At 37.0% G+C, this 19,477-nt stretch overlaps 1 protein-coding gene across 3 annotated transcripts in view; it reads left to right on the forward strand.

The window, feature by feature from the left end:
- spire1b (spire-type actin nucleation factor 1b) overlaps positions 1 to 19,477 on the forward strand; it is a 73,390-nt gene that overhangs the window by 19,233 nt on the left and 34,680 nt on the right. For all 3 annotated transcript variants that reach the window (XM_030157887.1, XM_030157886.1, XM_030157888.1), the window contains exon 3: positions 14,380 to 14,616. In XM_030157887.1, the coding sequence (XP_030013747.1) occupies positions 14,380 to 14,616 (237 nt within the window). The remainder of the gene's footprint in view (positions 1 to 14,379; positions 14,617 to 19,477) is intronic.

Here is a 19,477-nt window from a genome sequence, read left to right on the forward strand (position 1 = left end):
CATTAAACACAATGTTACACAGACATTTAGTAACAGGCATAATGTTGTTAAAATTGCTCTTCATTTCCCTTAGACGTTTCAGGTTATTCACATTTGTTCAGGTTATTTATGAAGGTAGATTTGTTTCTTTTTGCTTTAACCAAAAAAAAAATATTTTCAATCAAAAAAAAAAACTTCACTTCAATAAAAGAAAACTTTTCAATCAAATAAAAAAACTGTTTAAATGCAAAAAAAAATTTGAGATCCAAAAAATTGCATTTGAACACTTTTTTCTTTGATTGAAAAGGGTTTTTTTTGATCGAAGTGAATTTTTTTTTAATCAAAAATATTTTTTTTTTGGATTGAAATTATTATTTTTTTTGGTTAAAGCAATAAAGAAATAAATCTACCTTCATAGTTATTAACATTTTATTGTGAAAGGATAATTTGTGTAATGTAAATGTAAATATTTTCATAGTGTAATGTGTCATTGTCATTATTTATAGGTTATTATGGTATTATTTTACTAGAGATCACAATTGTTCTGTATGTGGCCCCCGAACTGAAACAAGTTTGACACCGTTGACTGTTAATGTCTTCAGTGTAATTTTTGCACTTTGCAAATCCTGTGGGCCAGAATGGAAACTTTGGCGGGCTGGTTTTGGCCCACAGATCGCATGTTTGACAACACTGATTTATATTCACACACTGATATGATGTAGAAGTGTGGAGGTGTGAGCTGACATTAATGTGATAATTATTCATTTGTCGTTAGAGTCTGCTGATGCACGAAGGTGACAGTAAACACAGCACGCCAGGTTAAATTCACCCAAATATCAGCGTTACATCATGAAGGTTAAATGTCTCTGCTCAGCCCGAGGCTCCGCTGTTATGTCATTTCTTTCAGGTGTCATGTTCTTTTACCTGAGTCCATGTTTTACAGTTACTCGCCAAAGCTGTAGTGAAATCTAACCTTGGCTGACTCAGAAACCGACACCTGAAGGCAACATCCGGGTTTCTCCTCCTGAATGATTAGAATTCATTATGTAAAAACCTAGTGTCCCTGTAAATGTAGGTCAGAGGATTTTTTGTTTTTGGTAAAACACCACACCAGAACCTATTTTATTTTAATGACAGTAAACAGAGATGATAAATAGATAGATGCTCTACATTAGTACAATAGACATGACTCATGCACCTTATTTTACCTGTATGTAGCCTTTATATGTTGTTTTATCTGCAGTGTAGAGTTGGCCTTTTGTAAATTTTAATATTTCTTTATAATTTTGTATATTGTCAATATTTTTCAGTTTATATTTTCCGTGTAATTTTGTGTGATATTTTTATGTACATTCTTTGTTTTTACACTTTAACCCTTTCATGCACGAATTATGAGAACCTTAATAAAAAATTTTCCTGAGTGTTTTTATTCCTCTTTGGGCATGAAAAAAGCAATGTGATTGAAAATTTTCTTCTGAAAAATAAATAAAAATACAAAAACAAATAAAATATATATTTTTTTAATTTTAAAAAATACATTAAAAAAATAATAATGATTTTTTTTTTTTTTTAATGAACCTATTTTTCATGAAGTTGCAAAAATGTCCACTCAGCTGGACACCACATGTTTAATTTTTGATGCACACAAAATATGTATTTACTGATAAATTGTGTGAAAACTATGGGGAGGGCTTGTGATTCTGGGGTTTTATGCTCAGGAGAAATCTACATAATGTTACCAATTCATGTCAGAAAAGATATGTAGTGTCATAAAACTTTAATAAAGATATGAGTAAAAAAAAACAAAAAAACAAACTAACAAAAAGAAACAATGAAAAGAACAAAAAAATCCATGAATATACAAGAGAACAGCAGTAGAATAGCTGTCCACTGTAGTGACCAGTATGCATGAAAGGGTTAAGTATTTGCTGCTAAACAGATTTTCATTGTTCTTGTAACAGTGAAAATAAAGATCTATTCTATTCGATTCGATTCGATTCGATTCGATTCTTGTGTATAAACACAAGGAAACGCACGAGACAAAACCATCAAGAAATAGTAATTACACTCTTCAGTTACAGATATTCTTAACACAGAGAAAATCACTGAGTTGTAGAATATTCTATCCTAAGAGCAACGCTGATCTACAAATGTCTGTATAAATCCTGGAAAATTTGTATAGAAGTCGCAATTTTTATTTTTTATTTTTTGGCTTCCAACCTCTGTAGCACAATTTGCTAGTTGTTGTTTTGCCCTTAAAGACCTAGAACTGTTATTATGTCAGTTTTCCCCCTACATTTAACCTTTCTAAGTAATTCATGACCTTTCATTATAATACAGTTCACTGCATTTTTCCTTTTTCAGTGAAAAACATGTATTTTCTTATATTTAATTCACTGATCATGTAGATGCTCATAAAAGCGCAGAGTATATTTGAAGGTTATTACATCAAAACAGAGGAAACTGGGGAAAAATGGACTTTTTCATCAAAATATGTCATTAATTGAACATAAAATAAGCTTCTACATCCACTGTCATTGATCCAACTCCATGGGTTTTACTTGTGAATCAATGCTGTAAAAGATGACAGTGTTTCCATGGTAACTATAGAGCCTCTGAATGTCCAAATGGGTTATATCTGATGACCATGAAAAGATGACAAACTGTATTTTACACCAGCTATTTACATGGATCGATAGGATTAGTGGATCAACAGGTATTAAACATTTTAGATCAGTCATGGGTGTAGGAGCCATTCTTTCTTTCTTTCTTTGTTTTTTTTTTGTGTCTAGTAAATTGTGGATTTCCGGTTTGAGTTAGGGGGGTGAACGGAAATCTATATAAGGGGTAGATAACTAGGTCACTGGGAAGGGATGGGGAGATCATACGTTTTTTACCACTATCAGTTAGAAGTCAGCATCATTTAGTAGTCATGTTTGTATTTTAATCTTCATGAGACACTGATGTGATCGTCTAAGAATGTTCAATAAAAGTGAAAAGCTCACCGAAGGATTCTGTCTGGACATTAATTGTTTGGACATTAATTGTTGGAAGTGCGTCAAAAATGAGGTCTCCACCCGCACCCAGCAGTGGCAGGTCCGTCACTATAATGGGCAATGCAATATGATTGTAACGCTATTGTGTTCAAAAATTACTAATATCTCCCAAAATATTGGTTTAATTCTTTAATTGTTTATTCGCATGTATACATGACAATAAAACACAATAATAATAACAGTAAAAAACATGCCAGGGAAGCCAAAAACCAAAGTGGTTTATCGAGGGCCTCCCCAAAGACTTGAAATAAAAAAAGTATTTGCAGTGTCTAATAATGATATACAATCATAAATAAACAAAATTAACTAAATGAAGGAAATAAGTCATAAACAAGTATAACAAAACAATGAATAAATAAATAAAATAAATGAATAAATAAATACATCGTAAGCAATGCACGTAGAAATAAATAAGAATCGACAAAACTATGAAACGTCCTATCAACTTGCCAAGATATTTAATGTGGAGATGGGACTGTTCCTCAACTGTACGTACTAAATTGGCCAGTTGAAAACGTCTCAATTTCTCCGAACTGTGCAGAAACACACTCGCTCCCAGACCTTCCAGTATTGTGACATAAATGTGCAAATAAGCTGAACTAAAAAGTACAATATTTGCACAAAATGGAAATACTTCCATACTGTACTAGTAACTACTGTTTACAATGAGAGTAATTCATCAGCATTAGTTAAACTATGAAGCCTTTATTCCAGTTTATTCGCTGCACATGTCCTTAACATGACACCAAACTCATTAGATTACATTGCAAGTTCAGGTGAGGTTATGAGGCCTCCAGAAACGCTCCGGTCACTAGTGAGAATGTAAAAGCATTCCTGTGTGCGTCACTGTTTTTTGTTTTGTCCCTGTGGCCTGTCTCCTCTACGTGACAGGAATGCTGAGGCTGAAGCTGAAGCTGAAGCTGAAGCCGTTTGATGTTGCTCTTTTTCCTGTGATGATGTCCACTGCTGTATTTTGTAGCTCCGGTAAATCTCTTCATCCTCTTTGCACGTTTTCTCTTTCTTCTTCCCACAGCGTCCCTTCACCTCCATCCCATCATTCTGCTTGGTTGCACTGCATCCTGGGAACCAGTCTGAGAGTCTGGGGTTTTTAAGAATAATGGAGACATGTTTTCTTTGTCGCCTTGGAGTCAGAACAAGGATGACTTTATTTCCAGCAATTGGTCATAGTTTGCAGTTAATAGATGTGAAGGATGTGTAAAAAATGACTCTTTTAGACATAAATGAAAGCAGACGTCAACAATGTTCTGTTCTAAGCACGGTGCATTGTTTCGTTTACATTTATGTTAATGGATTTAAAGAAGGAATGCATTAACTATGAGTATGTGGAAAAACACCATCAAAACAGCAAAGACTGGAGAAACTTAGGCTACATTCAGAAAGCAGGTTTTAGTGCATAATTCAGATTTTTTTTTTTTGTGAAATCTGAATTTTTTTGTGTGCTCGTTCATATTACACATTAAATGCGACTTCTATCAGTTTTGAGTATGAACTGAATGCGACCCCACATGTGCAAAAGAGATCCTGACGCAATATGCGACCACACAGGCACGCACTGTGTTTATGGAAGTAAGTGTGTTTTTACCGCCGCTCCTCCTCCTGGGCCGCAGAATTGTGATGTTTGTCACGTTTCAATGACGTAGAGGTCGGATAAAAAAGGTCGGGGCGGCCATGGCTCAGTTGGTTGAGCAGGTCGTCCAATAACCGAAGGGTTGGCGGTTCAAATCCCGCTCTGTCCATGTGCTGTTGTGTCCTTGGGCAAGACACTTCACCCCTCTTACCCCCAGTGCTGCTACTCACACTGGTGTATGAATGTGTGTGAATGTTCGGTGGTGGTCAGAGGGGCCATAGGCGCAGATTGGCAGCCACGCATCCGTCAGTCTGCCCCAGGGCAGCTGTGGCTACATATGTGGTTTACCGCCACCAGAGGGAGGATGTGAGAGTGAATGAATAATGGATCCATTGTGTGCGCTTTGAGTATGCGTTCATAGAAAAGCACTATATAAATCTAATCCATTATTATTAAATGTGGCCTGGCCATTCAGACTGCAAAATATCAGATACGTATTGGATTTAGGACCACATATGAAAGTGGCCTGGATCGTATTTGAAAAAATCGGATTTGTGCTGTTCAAAGTGTCTTTAACAGATCAGATACAGGTCACAAATGGGCAAAAAAATTCGGATTTGGGCCACATTTGCCTGCAGTCTGAACGTAGCATTAATTTTTCAGCCAAATATATCATTAACTGAACATAAAACCAAGCATCCACAACCAACCTTGAAACTGGAAAAGATAAAAATTTTCTCTCCAAGGATCGATTGAGAAATTTTACATAGCATGGAAGCCTTTCCTCCCTCATTTTGATAAATCATCTATAGAAAACATAACAGAATAGAATAGTTTGTTGTTAGTTAGTTTTTTGGAAAACTGGAAAATTGGACATTTGCTTGTACCTGTGCTGAGAGGATATGTATACTGAAAATGTGTCCTAATTAAAAAGATTATTAAAAAAAGATGTGAATGAGAGCAGATATGAACAATAGTCTGTTTTAGAGACGGTGCATACTTTCATTTACACTTATTTTAATTAATTTAAAAAAGCAATGAGAAGAAACACATTAACTCTGTGTATTTTAATGTAGAAAATCATCATCCTGCAGCTTTTCTCTTTCTGTTAATCTCCTTTTGCAGATCACTAATTACAGAAACATCTACATCCAGATTTGTCCTTTTCCCAGTCCTTTAAAATGACTGGCCACACTTCACAGCTCTATTTTTTGTGCCCTACAGGTTTTTGCAATTACATTTTGGCGCTAAATTCCTGTCAAAAACTTAAACAGGAATTCAGCTCCATAGAATTCAATCTGTCTACACAACAATGTTTCATAAATGTTGTGACTTTGTTTGGGGAAGATAAAGTATAAGTAATTTGTGTTTGGATTTGTTATAATTTCATGATGCATATGCAATTGCAGTTAATTTATTTCTGAGTAAAAGATACAATACATTTCATTTGTGATTTATTTTAAAAGTGGAGTTAAAATAAGCAATTTGTATTTGTATTTATTTATTTAGCACAATAAAAAAAACAGTGCAGGGAAGGAACGAAGCCCAAAGGGCTTGTACAGAGTTCCACTCCCATCATCTATTATAAAATTTAAAAAAATAGAATGTACAAACATAAGAAAACAATAATTAAACAACAATTAACAATATAGAAAACACTGAAAAAGTCAGGACAGGAGATGTTTTTTCAGTGGGTTTTTGAAAGATGTAAATGACAATATAGACTTCAGAGACATGTCTAGATTGTTCCACAATTTAGGACCTCTAAATAAAATATTAAATTGATGACCAGATGTTCGACAGAAGGGTAAATGAAGATTGTCGCTATGTCTAGTTGAGTATAAATGTAAATCGGATGAAAAACTAAAAAAATTATGAAAAGTGTCCGGAAGATCTTGCTTATTATTGATAAACTTGTGCACAAATAAACATGAGTGATAAACACTGAGTTCATGAATGGGTAGTATTGAATATTTCCTAAAAATTGGTGCAGATGGTTCGTATCTACTAGACAGTGAGATTGTTCTCAGGAATCTCTTCTGGATTATCGAGAGTTTGCTGAGATAAGTTGGATAAGTTCCTGACCAGACAATATTGCAGTAATTCATATATGGAAACAGAAAACTATAATACAAAGTCAAGTGAGCAGAGTGATGAATCAGGGGACAAACTTTTCTCAGTATACCAAGCATCTTCATTGATCTTTTGCATACATGATTGATATGGCTATTTCAATTAAGACCTTCATCCAGAACAACACCCAAAAATGTGGTGTGAGGTACGTGACGGATTTCAGTTCCGTTAATTAATATTTTAGCTTCGTCTTTTGTGTAGGATTTATTTTTGTTGCAGAAGATCATGAAGTTACATTTTTTTACATTGAGTGTTAATTTATTAACACTCAATGTAGGAGGGCAGCCGCAGTGAGCACGGAAGCCTAGGGCGCGGGCCCGGGTGGAGCCGCCGCGGGTGCAGATCTTGGTGGTAGTAGCAAATATTCAAACGAGAACTTTGAAGAAGCAATACTGAATGCTAAGATTGTTTGTGTTGGGATAACTACATTTCCCATGAGGCTTAGCATTACCTATGAAGCTTAGGAATTTTCTCGGAAGTAAGTTGATGTATGCCATGAGTTGTGAAAGCTGTATGTGTTTTTAAGTTGCTGCCGTAAACCCAGAGCATCTCAAAGCAGAAACAATTCAATCAGTTCTAAAATCATGTATGTCCAGATTTCTCCTTCATTCATTGTGAGGCTGAAGGTGTGGCAGGTCTAGACACCAAGTTAATCTGCTGATAAGAAACATGAGCAGAAAATCCACATGAAACTATTTGCTACTGGGCAGGGCAATCCATATCAGTCTTATTGTCGTATTTTCTGCTCCATATGTCCTGTAGCTGTGTGCTGACGCTGGGTTTCGGTCCTGGTGGAGTGTACGTTTCTGGGCGTGCGTGCCTGTCTCCGTGGTGTCGTATATCATCGGGTGTGAAGACAAAGAGGTCGCATTCAAGCCTCGACCCCCTGAGGAAACCCAGCTCTGAGCCGCTGGTGGGAGTGGGAGTGGGGTGGGGTGTATCTTTCATATGACCCCTCCTCCACACATAAGCGTCCATTGATCTGTCCTTGATCTTCATTATGTGGAGGCTCACTCTCTTATGGCTCTTTTTCTTTTTGATGTCTCACCTTTCCTCGCCTTTCGTGACCTTTCCGATCCATTGGAAGACACCCATCATTTTATTCCTGCTTCCTGACATCTCTGATCACTCTCTGTATCTTCATTCATTCCCTCTTTCAGCCATCCTCCCCCATCCTCACTGCCTCTTTTCTCTCATTTGTTTATGTGCCGTCTTGCGCCCACTCAATCGTTTTTTCCAGAGCTCGGGGCTGCAGAATAATTCCCTGTGTGATTTCTCACTCTTGTCCTTTGTCTCGGCTTTGGCATCGCTGGCGTTATCCACCATTTCCACAGCAGGAACTGAGCTCAGCATCTTCTGACTCATAAACATCAATCTTAGACGAACTAATAATGTGTTTCAGTATCTTTAGTGCACTGCGCTGGGTGGTAGAACCAGGAGTTTCATGACAGGGCCTGATAGTAGTTTGTGGATCATTCTTCTGTCAATATTTAAGGAGTGATATTTTGCTTTTTTAAGTGGAATTCTGCATTTTAAAACATTTCCTTGTGGTCTACATAAACTGTAAATGCTCTGCTTGGGTCTGAATTCTTCATTAATTCAACTCCACTGGTCCATCTTCAACCTTATTTTTGAGTAATGAAATGAGAAAGGTTGTTTTTGAGCGCTGGCCCTTTAAATGCACATGACCCCACCCCCTCCAGGTTGTTGACTGTGCGTTCTGTCCTGTTCAACCACTTATGTTCATTAAAGCTATACCGTATAATGCTGCATTTTTACACTTTTCTTTTGTCATCTTAAAATACTCCTAATAAGCATGTGTCAAACTAAAATGTAAAAGAAATCCACCAGGTACTGAAACTCAAAAATGTTTAATTCTCATATATTTCTGACAAAAGTCTGACCAATCATTTTATTCGGTCTGAATGAAATAATTGGCCGAACCTGACTGAGCCTCCTGTCAATCATCAATTACGGCCGCCCAGCATCCGATCCATTATCGCCATCCCCGCATCCAATGTGTGTCCCTCTGAATCTGAGGCTTCACTCGTGCTGCTTCTCCTGTCACTGACCACAGTCTGCTGTCTAGGATGTGAATGGATAACACTCAAATGCACATGTGGAAGGGAAAAAACGGATTTATTAAAAGAAACAACAACTAAGGGGAACAAACAGGAGTCTGATGAATGAAGGATGGAGATAGAAGTCCGGAAGTCAGGTGTACTGGACTAAACAGGTCTGCATAAAGGTCAGCTTTTATGACCGTGGGACTCATACAGGTACATGTACATGGTGTCACACTGTGTAGGATGATAAATGTATGGACTATGAAACCTCAAATGTCCACAGAAAATTCGCGGAGGTCACGCGTTCACAGTGCACGTGCCCGTCACCTGGGTGATGAGGTGCAGTGAAGACACTGACCCAGCACTGCGCAGACCAGACCCTTAAATACAGGGTCTACTGATGGAACAGGGGCCGTGGGCACGCAGCAGGTGCATGATATATCTGATTACTGAGGGAAGGGTCCGCAGACACACTGAAGCGGAGTGGACCTCCACCTCTGCTTCCTCCGCACGCATCAGGTGAGAGGAGGAGAGAGGAGGAGGAGCCTCAGAGCTCAGGCAGAGGGAAGTGGGTGGGGCTTTGGAGGGAGGCGGGTTGTTCATGTTCAAACTTTTAGGTTTAGGTTTAGGTTAGTTTATTTCAGACACAGACATAATACAAAACATGAAACAAAAATAAAAATAATAATAAATAATACACAAATAAAAAAATCAAACAACAGAAAAATAATAATAATAATAATGATAAACAATACACAAAAAAAATCAAATAATAGATTTTTACTAACTGCTGTGAGAAATTCCACATCGGTAGGTATAGCTTTAATACAACCAATAACTGACCATTTTAGGTAATTGGCTCGAAGTTTGGACATATTTTCCGTTTTTACTACAACCGCTGCTGCTGACAAACAATTAAGGCGTACTCTGAGAAATGTTTGTCGGAAGTCTTAACCTTATACGTGCAAATGTCTTGACATAACTAGTTATAAAATGGAAAAAATTAAGAAGGAATTAAAACAGGTTGTAGAAATCCATTCGATTTTGGCCAGAATGAATATAAAGATAGTTTTGCAGCTCCTGGTGGGTTCAAATTCAAACTTTATAAACAATTAGGGTCCAAATACACAAATAAATGAACCAAAGACTAATAAAAGTGGGTTTAGCAAAATATGACCCCTTTAACCCATAAAGACCCAAATATCCACCAGTGACCAAAAGCATCTACTAATCTGAAATGTTTGATACCTGCTGATCCACTAATCCTATCAATACATGTAAATAATTGGTGTAAAGTGCAGTTTGCCATCTTTTTCATGGTCATCAGATATGACCCATTTGGACGTTCAGAGGCTCTGTAGTTACCGTGGAAACACCGTCATCTTATACAACATTGATTCACCAGTAAAACCAAAGGAGTTGGATCAATGACAGTGGATGGAGACACTTGGTTTATGTTTCGTTGATGATATATTACCACTGGGTTAAAGCATCTGTATTTCATCATGTCTTATATAGATTGGGTTCGCTCTGCTCGATGAAATATATGAAGTTGTCCTGTTCACGTATGGCTTCTTCTTTCATGATAGAGCTTTGATGTTCCTTAGCCTATGCCGTGATTTCCATTACAGAATCATGTCTGCTTTTAATGCATTTCTGCCTGAGAATTGAAGAACCCGTATTGATTTTCAGTCTTGTCTGTTGGGCGCAGAGGTTTCTCCACATTCTCATTTTTTTTCTATTATATTATCGACTGTAGAAGTTGAAATATTCAGGATTGGCTACGAGCACATCAGTGGAGCAGCTCAGGATGTATGTTTGGAGACAAAGTGAGAGAGTCCAGACTGAGATGGTTGGACATGCGCAGAGGAGGGAAAGTGAATACATTTGTAGAAGGATGATGAAGATGGAACTGAAGAGGAGATTTATGGATGTGAAGGAGACAGCTAGGTGGACAGAAGATGATTTGATGTGGAGGCACATAAAGGGAGACGCACCAAGTAGGAGAAGTCATAGTCGGCTGATTATTCTGAAATTGTTCCACATTCTAGATCAGTGGTCAGTCACCAACCCTGGTCCTCAAGAGCCATTATCCTGTATGTTTTAGATGTATCCCTCTTCCAACACACCTAATTCAAATGATAAGCCTAACATCAAGCTCTGCAGAAGCCTGATAATGACCCGTCAGGTGTGCTAGAAGAGGGAAGCATCTAAAACATGCAGGATAGTAGCTCTCGAGGACCAGGATTGGTGACCCCTGGTCTAGATACTGTTTTTCTTAACCCTGTAAACCATTAAATCATTGACAGAAAATTTCAGTTCTTTGAAACTGGAGCCTTTATTGGTCCTTGTGAACAACCCAAATTTTTTTTTTTCAAATATCAATTCCCATGTATGAGTTTCAATTTTGTATCATATTTGATACATCGGTTCTCAATGCTCAAATATTATTATTTTTTTAACAAAAAAACCCATAATACAGCACAAACATGTCTAACAAATTGGTTATTCTTTTTCAAAATTGTCACAGTTCTTCCTCCTTCTTCATTAATGACAGTCTTTTAGTGTCACTGGAAAGGCCTCTGGTGAACAATATCCTCCCCCCTGGTGGATTATCCGTGTATTGCATGTATTTAATTGTATACATCAGGTTTTTCTAGAAAAAAAAATCACACTGATCATGTAGAGGGCTTCAAAACTCATGTATCAAATATGATACGTTTGGAGTTATAAGGTTAAAGTGCTGAACCTTAGATCTGAGGGACTCTGCCTCTTAGATGTTTTTTTTTCACCCAGTAGTGTCACCAACCTATTGATAATTAACCTCATTAGTCGTAAAATGTTCCTCCTGCTGTTTTATTTTCAGTGCCACTTACTTTGACATCCTTTTGTTGCACCCGTTCCAACTTTTTTGAGATATGTTGCTTCCTATTTTTTTTTCCTCAGTGATTCATTTTCTCAGTTTAAACATTTTATGAATGAATGACTGCGTTCTGTTTGTATTTACATTTTACATTGTCCCAATTATTTTTGTAATTGGGGTTGAGTTGCAGAATGTAAATAGTTTTCAATGGGGAAATAGAACTGTAGTATAAATAGAAGATGACTGAAAATTTAACCTTCTATAAAAGACTGTAGCAAAATACTGAATGTAAGACTCAAGTTGAACATGTCTGCAGTATTTTATTCATACAGTATATTTTCTTATATTTTTCCTGTGTTTGTAATGTCACACAGAGGCAATTAATTGTCATGTTATAACACAGTAAACTGTCAGAGAGTCAATCAGGAAGGGTTCATTTAAATTAAAAATCTCTTTTATAAGAGCGTCCTGACAGAGACGTGCAGCAGTTATCAGGGTTTAGACAGGGATACAACAAAACATACACACATGTCAGATAAATCACATTACAGTAAATAAATGATGAAATAAAACAGATGCATGACGCAGCAAATGTTGGCCAGAAAATTATCAATATAAAACTGAATCAGGCTGAACATCTACAGCCAAGTTTCTACCTCTAAATCAGTGTAAAACCAGCTCATTTTGTGGGTTCAGTACAAACCTCTGGTACAAACAACTAAAATAAACCTTGGAACTGAAAACGGTTTCTACCCATTGTTTTGTGTTCACTTCATAGGAATCTCCTCTTAATGCACAGGGCTCTGTGATGCTCCTAGTGGTGAATTATGTTATGTAATCTGCTTTACAGCTGTTGTTTTAGTTGCTCTGTGCTGCAGGATGTGCTGTACTGTTTGTATATGGAACACTCAGGCTGTGGAGGAAAATAAAACCAGTTCATGTTGTTTATTATTGGTAAAGTAGGAGCAGTGGGCAGCGTTATCATAGATCATATTTTATTCTTATGAATTATTTCACGCTCTAAAAACTGCCTGTATATATACAAGGACATGCCGGATGTGATGCTGTGATGAGTCTTTTTTGCCACGTGTCGCTTAATCACAAGATCTGCATCATTAATCTGCTGGTCAGCTGCTCAGAAGCCGGTGTTTGTGTATAAATGGAGGCAGCTCCGGTCTAATGTCATGTCATTAGGTCACTATATAACAGCAGCTCAACACAGGACGGCAAACAAGAGGATCATATTGCATAACAAAGATGCAATCCATATGTGCTTTTATTCCTCAGTGAATTAACAGGAGAACATGGTGCATCCTCTGGACCAGTCAAACTCATTTTAGTTAATGGGTCACATTCAACCCAATTTGATGTCAAGTGGATCAGACAAGGAAAATAACAGGCATAATAACCTGTAAATCCAAATTTTTCTTTGTTTTAGTGTGAAAAAAGTAAAATTACATTATGAAAATGTGAATAATCTGAATAATCATGTACAACCTAAAATTTCTTAAGAAAAATAAGTGGAGTTTCAACAATATTATGTCTCAGCTTATTATTAACATAATTTACAGATCACAGTGGACCTACAAACACACAAAACATTTAGTAACAGGCATTATACTGCTAAAATTCCACTTATATTTCTTAAAATGTTTCATGTTCATGCTCATATTTGTTCAGGTTAATCACACTTTTATTGTGAAAGGATAGTTTGTGAATGTAAATGTACTTTTTCCCCACATTAAACTAAGAAGAGCATTTGAAGTTTTCATCATTTATAGATTATTATGTCAGTATTTTACTTGAAATCACATTGGTCTGTATGTGGTCCTTGAACTAACACCCTTGACTGTTAATATCTTCAGTGTATTTTTTTTAACTTTGTAAATTCATCCCAGATTGGACCCATTGGTGGGCAGGATGCTGACCCTTTCACAGTGTAATTGTTAAAGGAGTGACATTTTGCTTTTTTGAATGGAATTATGCTTTTTAAAATATTTCCCTGTGGTCTACATAAACTGTAAATGCTCTGCTTGGGTCTGAATTCTTCATTAATTCAACTCTGCAGGTCCATCTTCAACCCTATTTCTGAGGAATGACACCAGAAAGGTCATTTTGAGCGCTGGCCCTTTAAATCCAAATGAGCCACTTCATACCCCGCCCCCTCCAGGTTGTTGCTTACGGTCCCATTCAGCCACTTGTGTTCGTTAATATAACCAACAACTGAACATTTTAGGTAATCGGCTCGAAGTTTGGACATAATTTCACTTTTTACTACAGCCACTACTGCTGATAAACAATTATGGAGAAATGTTCGTTGGAAGTCTTGACCTTACGTGTGCAAATGTCATGACGCAGCTAGTTATAAAACAGAACAAATTAAGCCAGAATTAAAACAGGTTGTAGAAATCCACTCAATTTTTGCCGGAATGAATATAAAGATAGCTTTGCAGCACCTGGAGGGTTCAAATTCAAAGTTTTTTGACTATTAGGGTCCAAATACACAAATAAATGAACCAAAGACGAATAAAAGTGGATTTAGATAAATATGACCCCTTTAAATCACTGAGTTAAACCTGAATCAGGCCTGAATGAATCACAACCATAAAGGAGACCCCACCTTTACTAATGCTGTATTGTTTGATATTTTTCCATCCATTCATACATTAAACATATTCTTCTGGCATCTTGCAGGTCATTGAGTCTCTGGGCATCATGATCTACAAAGCTCTGGACTTTGGTCTGAAGGAGAATGAGGAGAGGGAGCTCAGTCCTCCTCTGGAGCAGCTCATCGACCTCATGACCAACATGGCCGAGACAGAGAACGACGCCTGCCCCGACGAAGGCTACGAGGCCACAGAGGAAGACGAGGAGGCAGAGGACAACCCCGACGGCGTCTCTGGTGTCCATGGTTACAGAGACATCCTCAAGGTAGGCAGATGTGTTGTCTCAATGTGTAGTCTTTATGGGGTCAGTCTGGTCCCAAGACACAGTCTTTACTGGGTGATTCATGGTGGGAAGACCTTAAAGTGGTTCTGTGTAGTACTGATGTACCACCAGAACACACTTAGCACCAAAACCACCAACAAATCAACACTATGTATCCACAAACAGTATCACTGACTAAATAAAGTATAAAACTCATTGTTTCCACACATCTGTATTATGGTATCATCAAATTTTCTTCACACTAAAACTCATAGACGCTTATTTTAACAGTCACTCAAATTAACACTGCTTCTTATAATCTCCACGTCAGCATCATAGTTTACATTATAGCTCTGTTAGCTTAGCTCTGATTTTAGACTGAAAACAGCCACAGTAAAACCACAAATCACCTCCGTTTTCGGTACAGTGTAAGTTATCAATAGATAGATAGATATACTTTATTGACCCCAAACTAGGAAACTGTAGTGCAGCAGCAGCAGCAGCAGCAGCAGCAGCAGCAGCAGCAGCATGACAAACAGCAACTAGAAAAGTACTCGGAGAGCGCAGACCTCCGCCAAGGCAGATCAGTGCCCCCCCCCCCCCACACACACACCCCACCCCACCCCTGATCACCACCAAAATTTAATCATTTGTTCCTTGTGCCAGTATTAGGGATGGGAATCATTAAGAATTTAATGATTCCAATTCCATTATCGATATTGCTTATCGATCCGATTCTCTTATTGATTCTCATTGGGTGAGGGAATAAAAGAGTACAAATGGGTGTGTTTGCACTAACTGTCTTTTATATTTCCATCTATGCTTAGAAAACATAACATATACAGTATGTACAAATAATAATAACAGATGATGCCGGGCCCGGTTCGGGGTGGGGGTGGGGGGTTGTACAGTGAAAGTGAAACTAAAGATGTTTTACTAATTCCTCTGTTTCTGCATTTCTACTACGTGGAACCGGTTTGACTTGGCTTGGCTTGTCTCCCATTGTTGTGCACCTCATTTCCTTTCCCTTCTTACCTTTGGAAACTTGTATTTGAGGAGTTACGATGATTGTTGCCCGCACTGGAACCAGAACTGGCCTGGCGTTCACTCTGCCGCTACATTCACAAGCGCCGCTAAGTAGAGTATCAAATACGTGACATTCCTGTAAATGAGTCACATGCTGTGGACAAATGTTTGAGGATATTGGAGGGATTCCACCCTTTTGAAGACATGGGAGCTTTGCAAGTGTTCCAAGTAAGAGGACCTGGTGTCGTCTGTTTAGACCGTTTCTGCCTCAATGCCATGTTGGCTACGTTCTGACCAAAACAATGCGGCGTACGTGTGACGTCATCGCACATGCGCAATGAAGGTGTAATCGATAAGCAGAATCGTTAAGCAGGCAGGCAAACGATTCCAAGGAATCGAGCAACTGGGAACCGGTTCTCAAAAAGAACCAGCTCTCGATTCCCATCCCTAGCCAGTATCAACATTTCCTGAAATTTTCATCCAAATCCACATAGTTTTGAAACCAGTACTTTTACACTTTTACTTGAGTAAAAAGCTTGATTTGACACTTCAACTTCTATGTCTTTTTAAACCCTAGTATCTGTACTTCTACCTGAGTAATGAATGTGAATACTTCTGACACCTCTGTATAGTGGTACTAATTCAACTGTTGAGATTAGATGAACAGATGTGAAGGTTAAACCATTAATGCTGGTTCTGAACACAGATATTACGTCTACGTTGGCTCATCCTGCCTCGTGGTCATGTGTCCCTGAGTGTCCGAGTCACTGTGTCAGTCCTCACATGGCCTCATACTGTTTACATAAGGCATAGCCAGTCACACGCCCAAATACACACAACCATAACAACGACAACACTGCTCTCGAAGGAGATGGATCAGAGCAGCGTGGCGATCTGGCTCGGCCGATGGCTAGCGAGTTGTCAGTTTCGATTTCCATCTGTGTGTTTTCTATTCGCTCTCTGTGCCCTTCTGTTTACCTCATGCCCTACTGTACAATATCGAGCTGACATGGCTTTTATAGCCAACAAGGCTTTATTTTTCTGTTATTGTAACTGCTGCTTTTCTGTGTGTTGGCAAAAAATATCTGCTCTCTTTCACCCTAGTTACACTATATGGACAAAAGTATTGGGACACGTTGAATTCAGGGGTTACAGGGATCTGGGATACAAAGCAACAATGACAAAATGTAATAATAAAATTTTATATTGTGATAAATATTGCATTGGTTAATTCTTCCTCCTTTTCACTCATGTAAATTTTGAAGCTTAAGAAATTGCAGTTTTAAGTTACTCTTGTTTATCATTTGTTTGCATTTCTGTATTCAAATTGTCATTTACATAATCAAAATAAAGATATCAATCAATCAATCAATCAATCAATCAGTCAACCAATCAATGTTGTTTAAATTGTTATCTTTGCTTCCAAAATGTCTCAGAGATAGTTTTTACTTAACCCATAAAGACCCAAATATACACCAGTGTCCAAAAGCATCTGCTGATCTAAAATGTTTAATAACTTTAGAACCACTAATCCTATCAATACATGTAAATAATTCATGTAAAATACAGTTTATCATCTTTTCATGGTGATCAGATATGACCCATGTGGATGTTCAGAGGCTCCATAGTGAACATGGAAACACAATCATCTTCTACAACATTGATTCACCAGTAAAATCCATGAAGTTTGATCAATGACAGTGGATGGAGACACTTGATTTATGTTCAGTTAATGATAGATTTTACTTTTTCTCATGTTTTCTCTGTTTTTGGTATGATAATCCTGAAATGTAATCTACACGTAATGGTTAAAGTTCATGATCAGTAAAATAAATATAGGAAAATACCAGATTTTCACTGAAATAAATGCAAAATGGAGAGGATAATATTATAATGAATATTGATAAATCACATAAGAAACGATTAAATAGAAAGAAAATTGTTTCATATGAACTCTCACAAAAGTAACACTGGGTCTTTATGGGTTAATTTCTCTCAACTTTGATTTTGTTGTTTTGTTTGTTTTTTTTAATCCATGACTAATGTTTGTAAAATTGATGTTTATAAACTATATGGACAAAAATATTGGGACACATCATGGCTACAGCTGTAAAATGTCCTGTTTATGGTGATTTGAGATAAAAACATCAATATTTCCTTAATGTCTAATGGGAGATTTTTCCTCATAAGTGAGATGTGAAGAAAATAGATGGTTGTGGTAGAAAATTTTTACTTACTGTCAGGGCATGAAAAATATTTTAGAAATTTAGTAGTAGAACATTTCATTAAAATCATAGTCACAGATAAAAAAAAAAAAAAAAAAATTAATGCTGAGAGACCTAAAGAAACACCGGAAATCATTGTATCAGAATACTTTTGTCCATACAGCGTATGTCATTGTTGTTGTTCCTTCAAAAACATACTAGAGGGATACAAATAGATTTTTACTTTTCACCTGCAGTATGGACAATAGATGCCAAATGCATGTCAAACAGTGCGCCGTCGTACCATCTGTTACTCAGAGACAAGACAAGGACACATTCTGTTCATGTTGTTGGCGTTTTCAGCAGCAGAGTCGACCTCAGGCGTCGCTTTCACGTCTGTAGTTCAACACTGGATAACAGCTGTTTACAAATGTCTGAAAATGTCTCACTCCTAATCAGGGATGTTCCATATCTTAGACCTGCACAGAATGTCGACTGTATATGTTAAAAACACAGCTTCAGTGTCAATGCAGATTGAATAATAGGAAAAATAATGATGATAATGTTAATATGATCTGATAATAATGACAATAATATGATTAGTTTGAGTCCAAAGAAGTGATGCTGTTATTGGGTGTTTTTCTCTAAGTCTAACCAGTTTTTTCTCATTTAACCAGGTTTTATATCCAGACACATATATTACTTCCCTAATTTGGTGGTAAAATGTTTTTGCATCATTTCATCAGGTTTATATTTACTTATGTTTTGTACTTTCTGGATATGTAGTTTTGCACTTGGTTTTGTATTCATTTGGTACTATCTTTGGATGTATTTAGTTGGTTTGTCTGACTTTATACAGTATGATTTTATAGCTAGTTGTGTATGGCTAACCATTAAGGTTATTATTATTTAGAAGGGGGCAGGAAATATAAGATTTTCTTCATCCTGCTCCTTTTCGAGCATGGGTGTGTACATGTTTGTTTACTTGATGATTACACTGGGTTACAAAAAAAGGTTTTTTGCAAGTTGTCTAGGTTTTTTCAACTTAATTAGGACCATTTTGCACCGCTAAATCCAAAAATGACATCTGTTTTTCTCAATCAGGTCAGGTTTTTTTGCTAATTTGATTTTTAAAAATTTAATCTTCTCATAAAATTGATTTCATTTTTGTGACTTTATCAGTTGATTTTTTATATAGTTCTCACCCAAAATAGGTTTTAAGAGAAAAAAAATCATTTTCTAACAGGATTCCTGTTAGGTACAATGGTGTATTCACCGCAGATGTAGCAGAATACGTCAGGCTTATTTTTGCAAGATCTTCTAGTCGAAGCCATTTCATTCACCTGTAATATTAAAAAAAACATTAATCATAAATTGGCAAAAGTAAAATCTTCAGAACTCGTTTATTGCAAGAAATAAAGAATTTTGTATCATATGATGTGAAAATGCCCATAAATGTAAGCAAAAATGTTAAAAAGCCAATATGTGTGAGAAAGAGGGGAAAGGAGAGGAAAAGAGGGAACGAGAAATTATGTGTAGTCTTTTCCTTTCTTCTCTTATTTCTGTGTACTATACTAACGTTTTACTTTTACGATTTGAGTTCCTTTATCATTATTTATGTTTCCGTTTTTGAT

The sequence above is a fragment of the Sphaeramia orbicularis genome, chromosome 16, assembly GCF_902148855.1.
Source record: "Sphaeramia orbicularis chromosome 16, fSphaOr1.1, whole genome shotgun sequence".
In the NCBI taxonomy this organism is placed as follows: Eukaryota; Metazoa; Chordata; class Actinopteri; order Kurtiformes; family Apogonidae; genus Sphaeramia; species Sphaeramia orbicularis.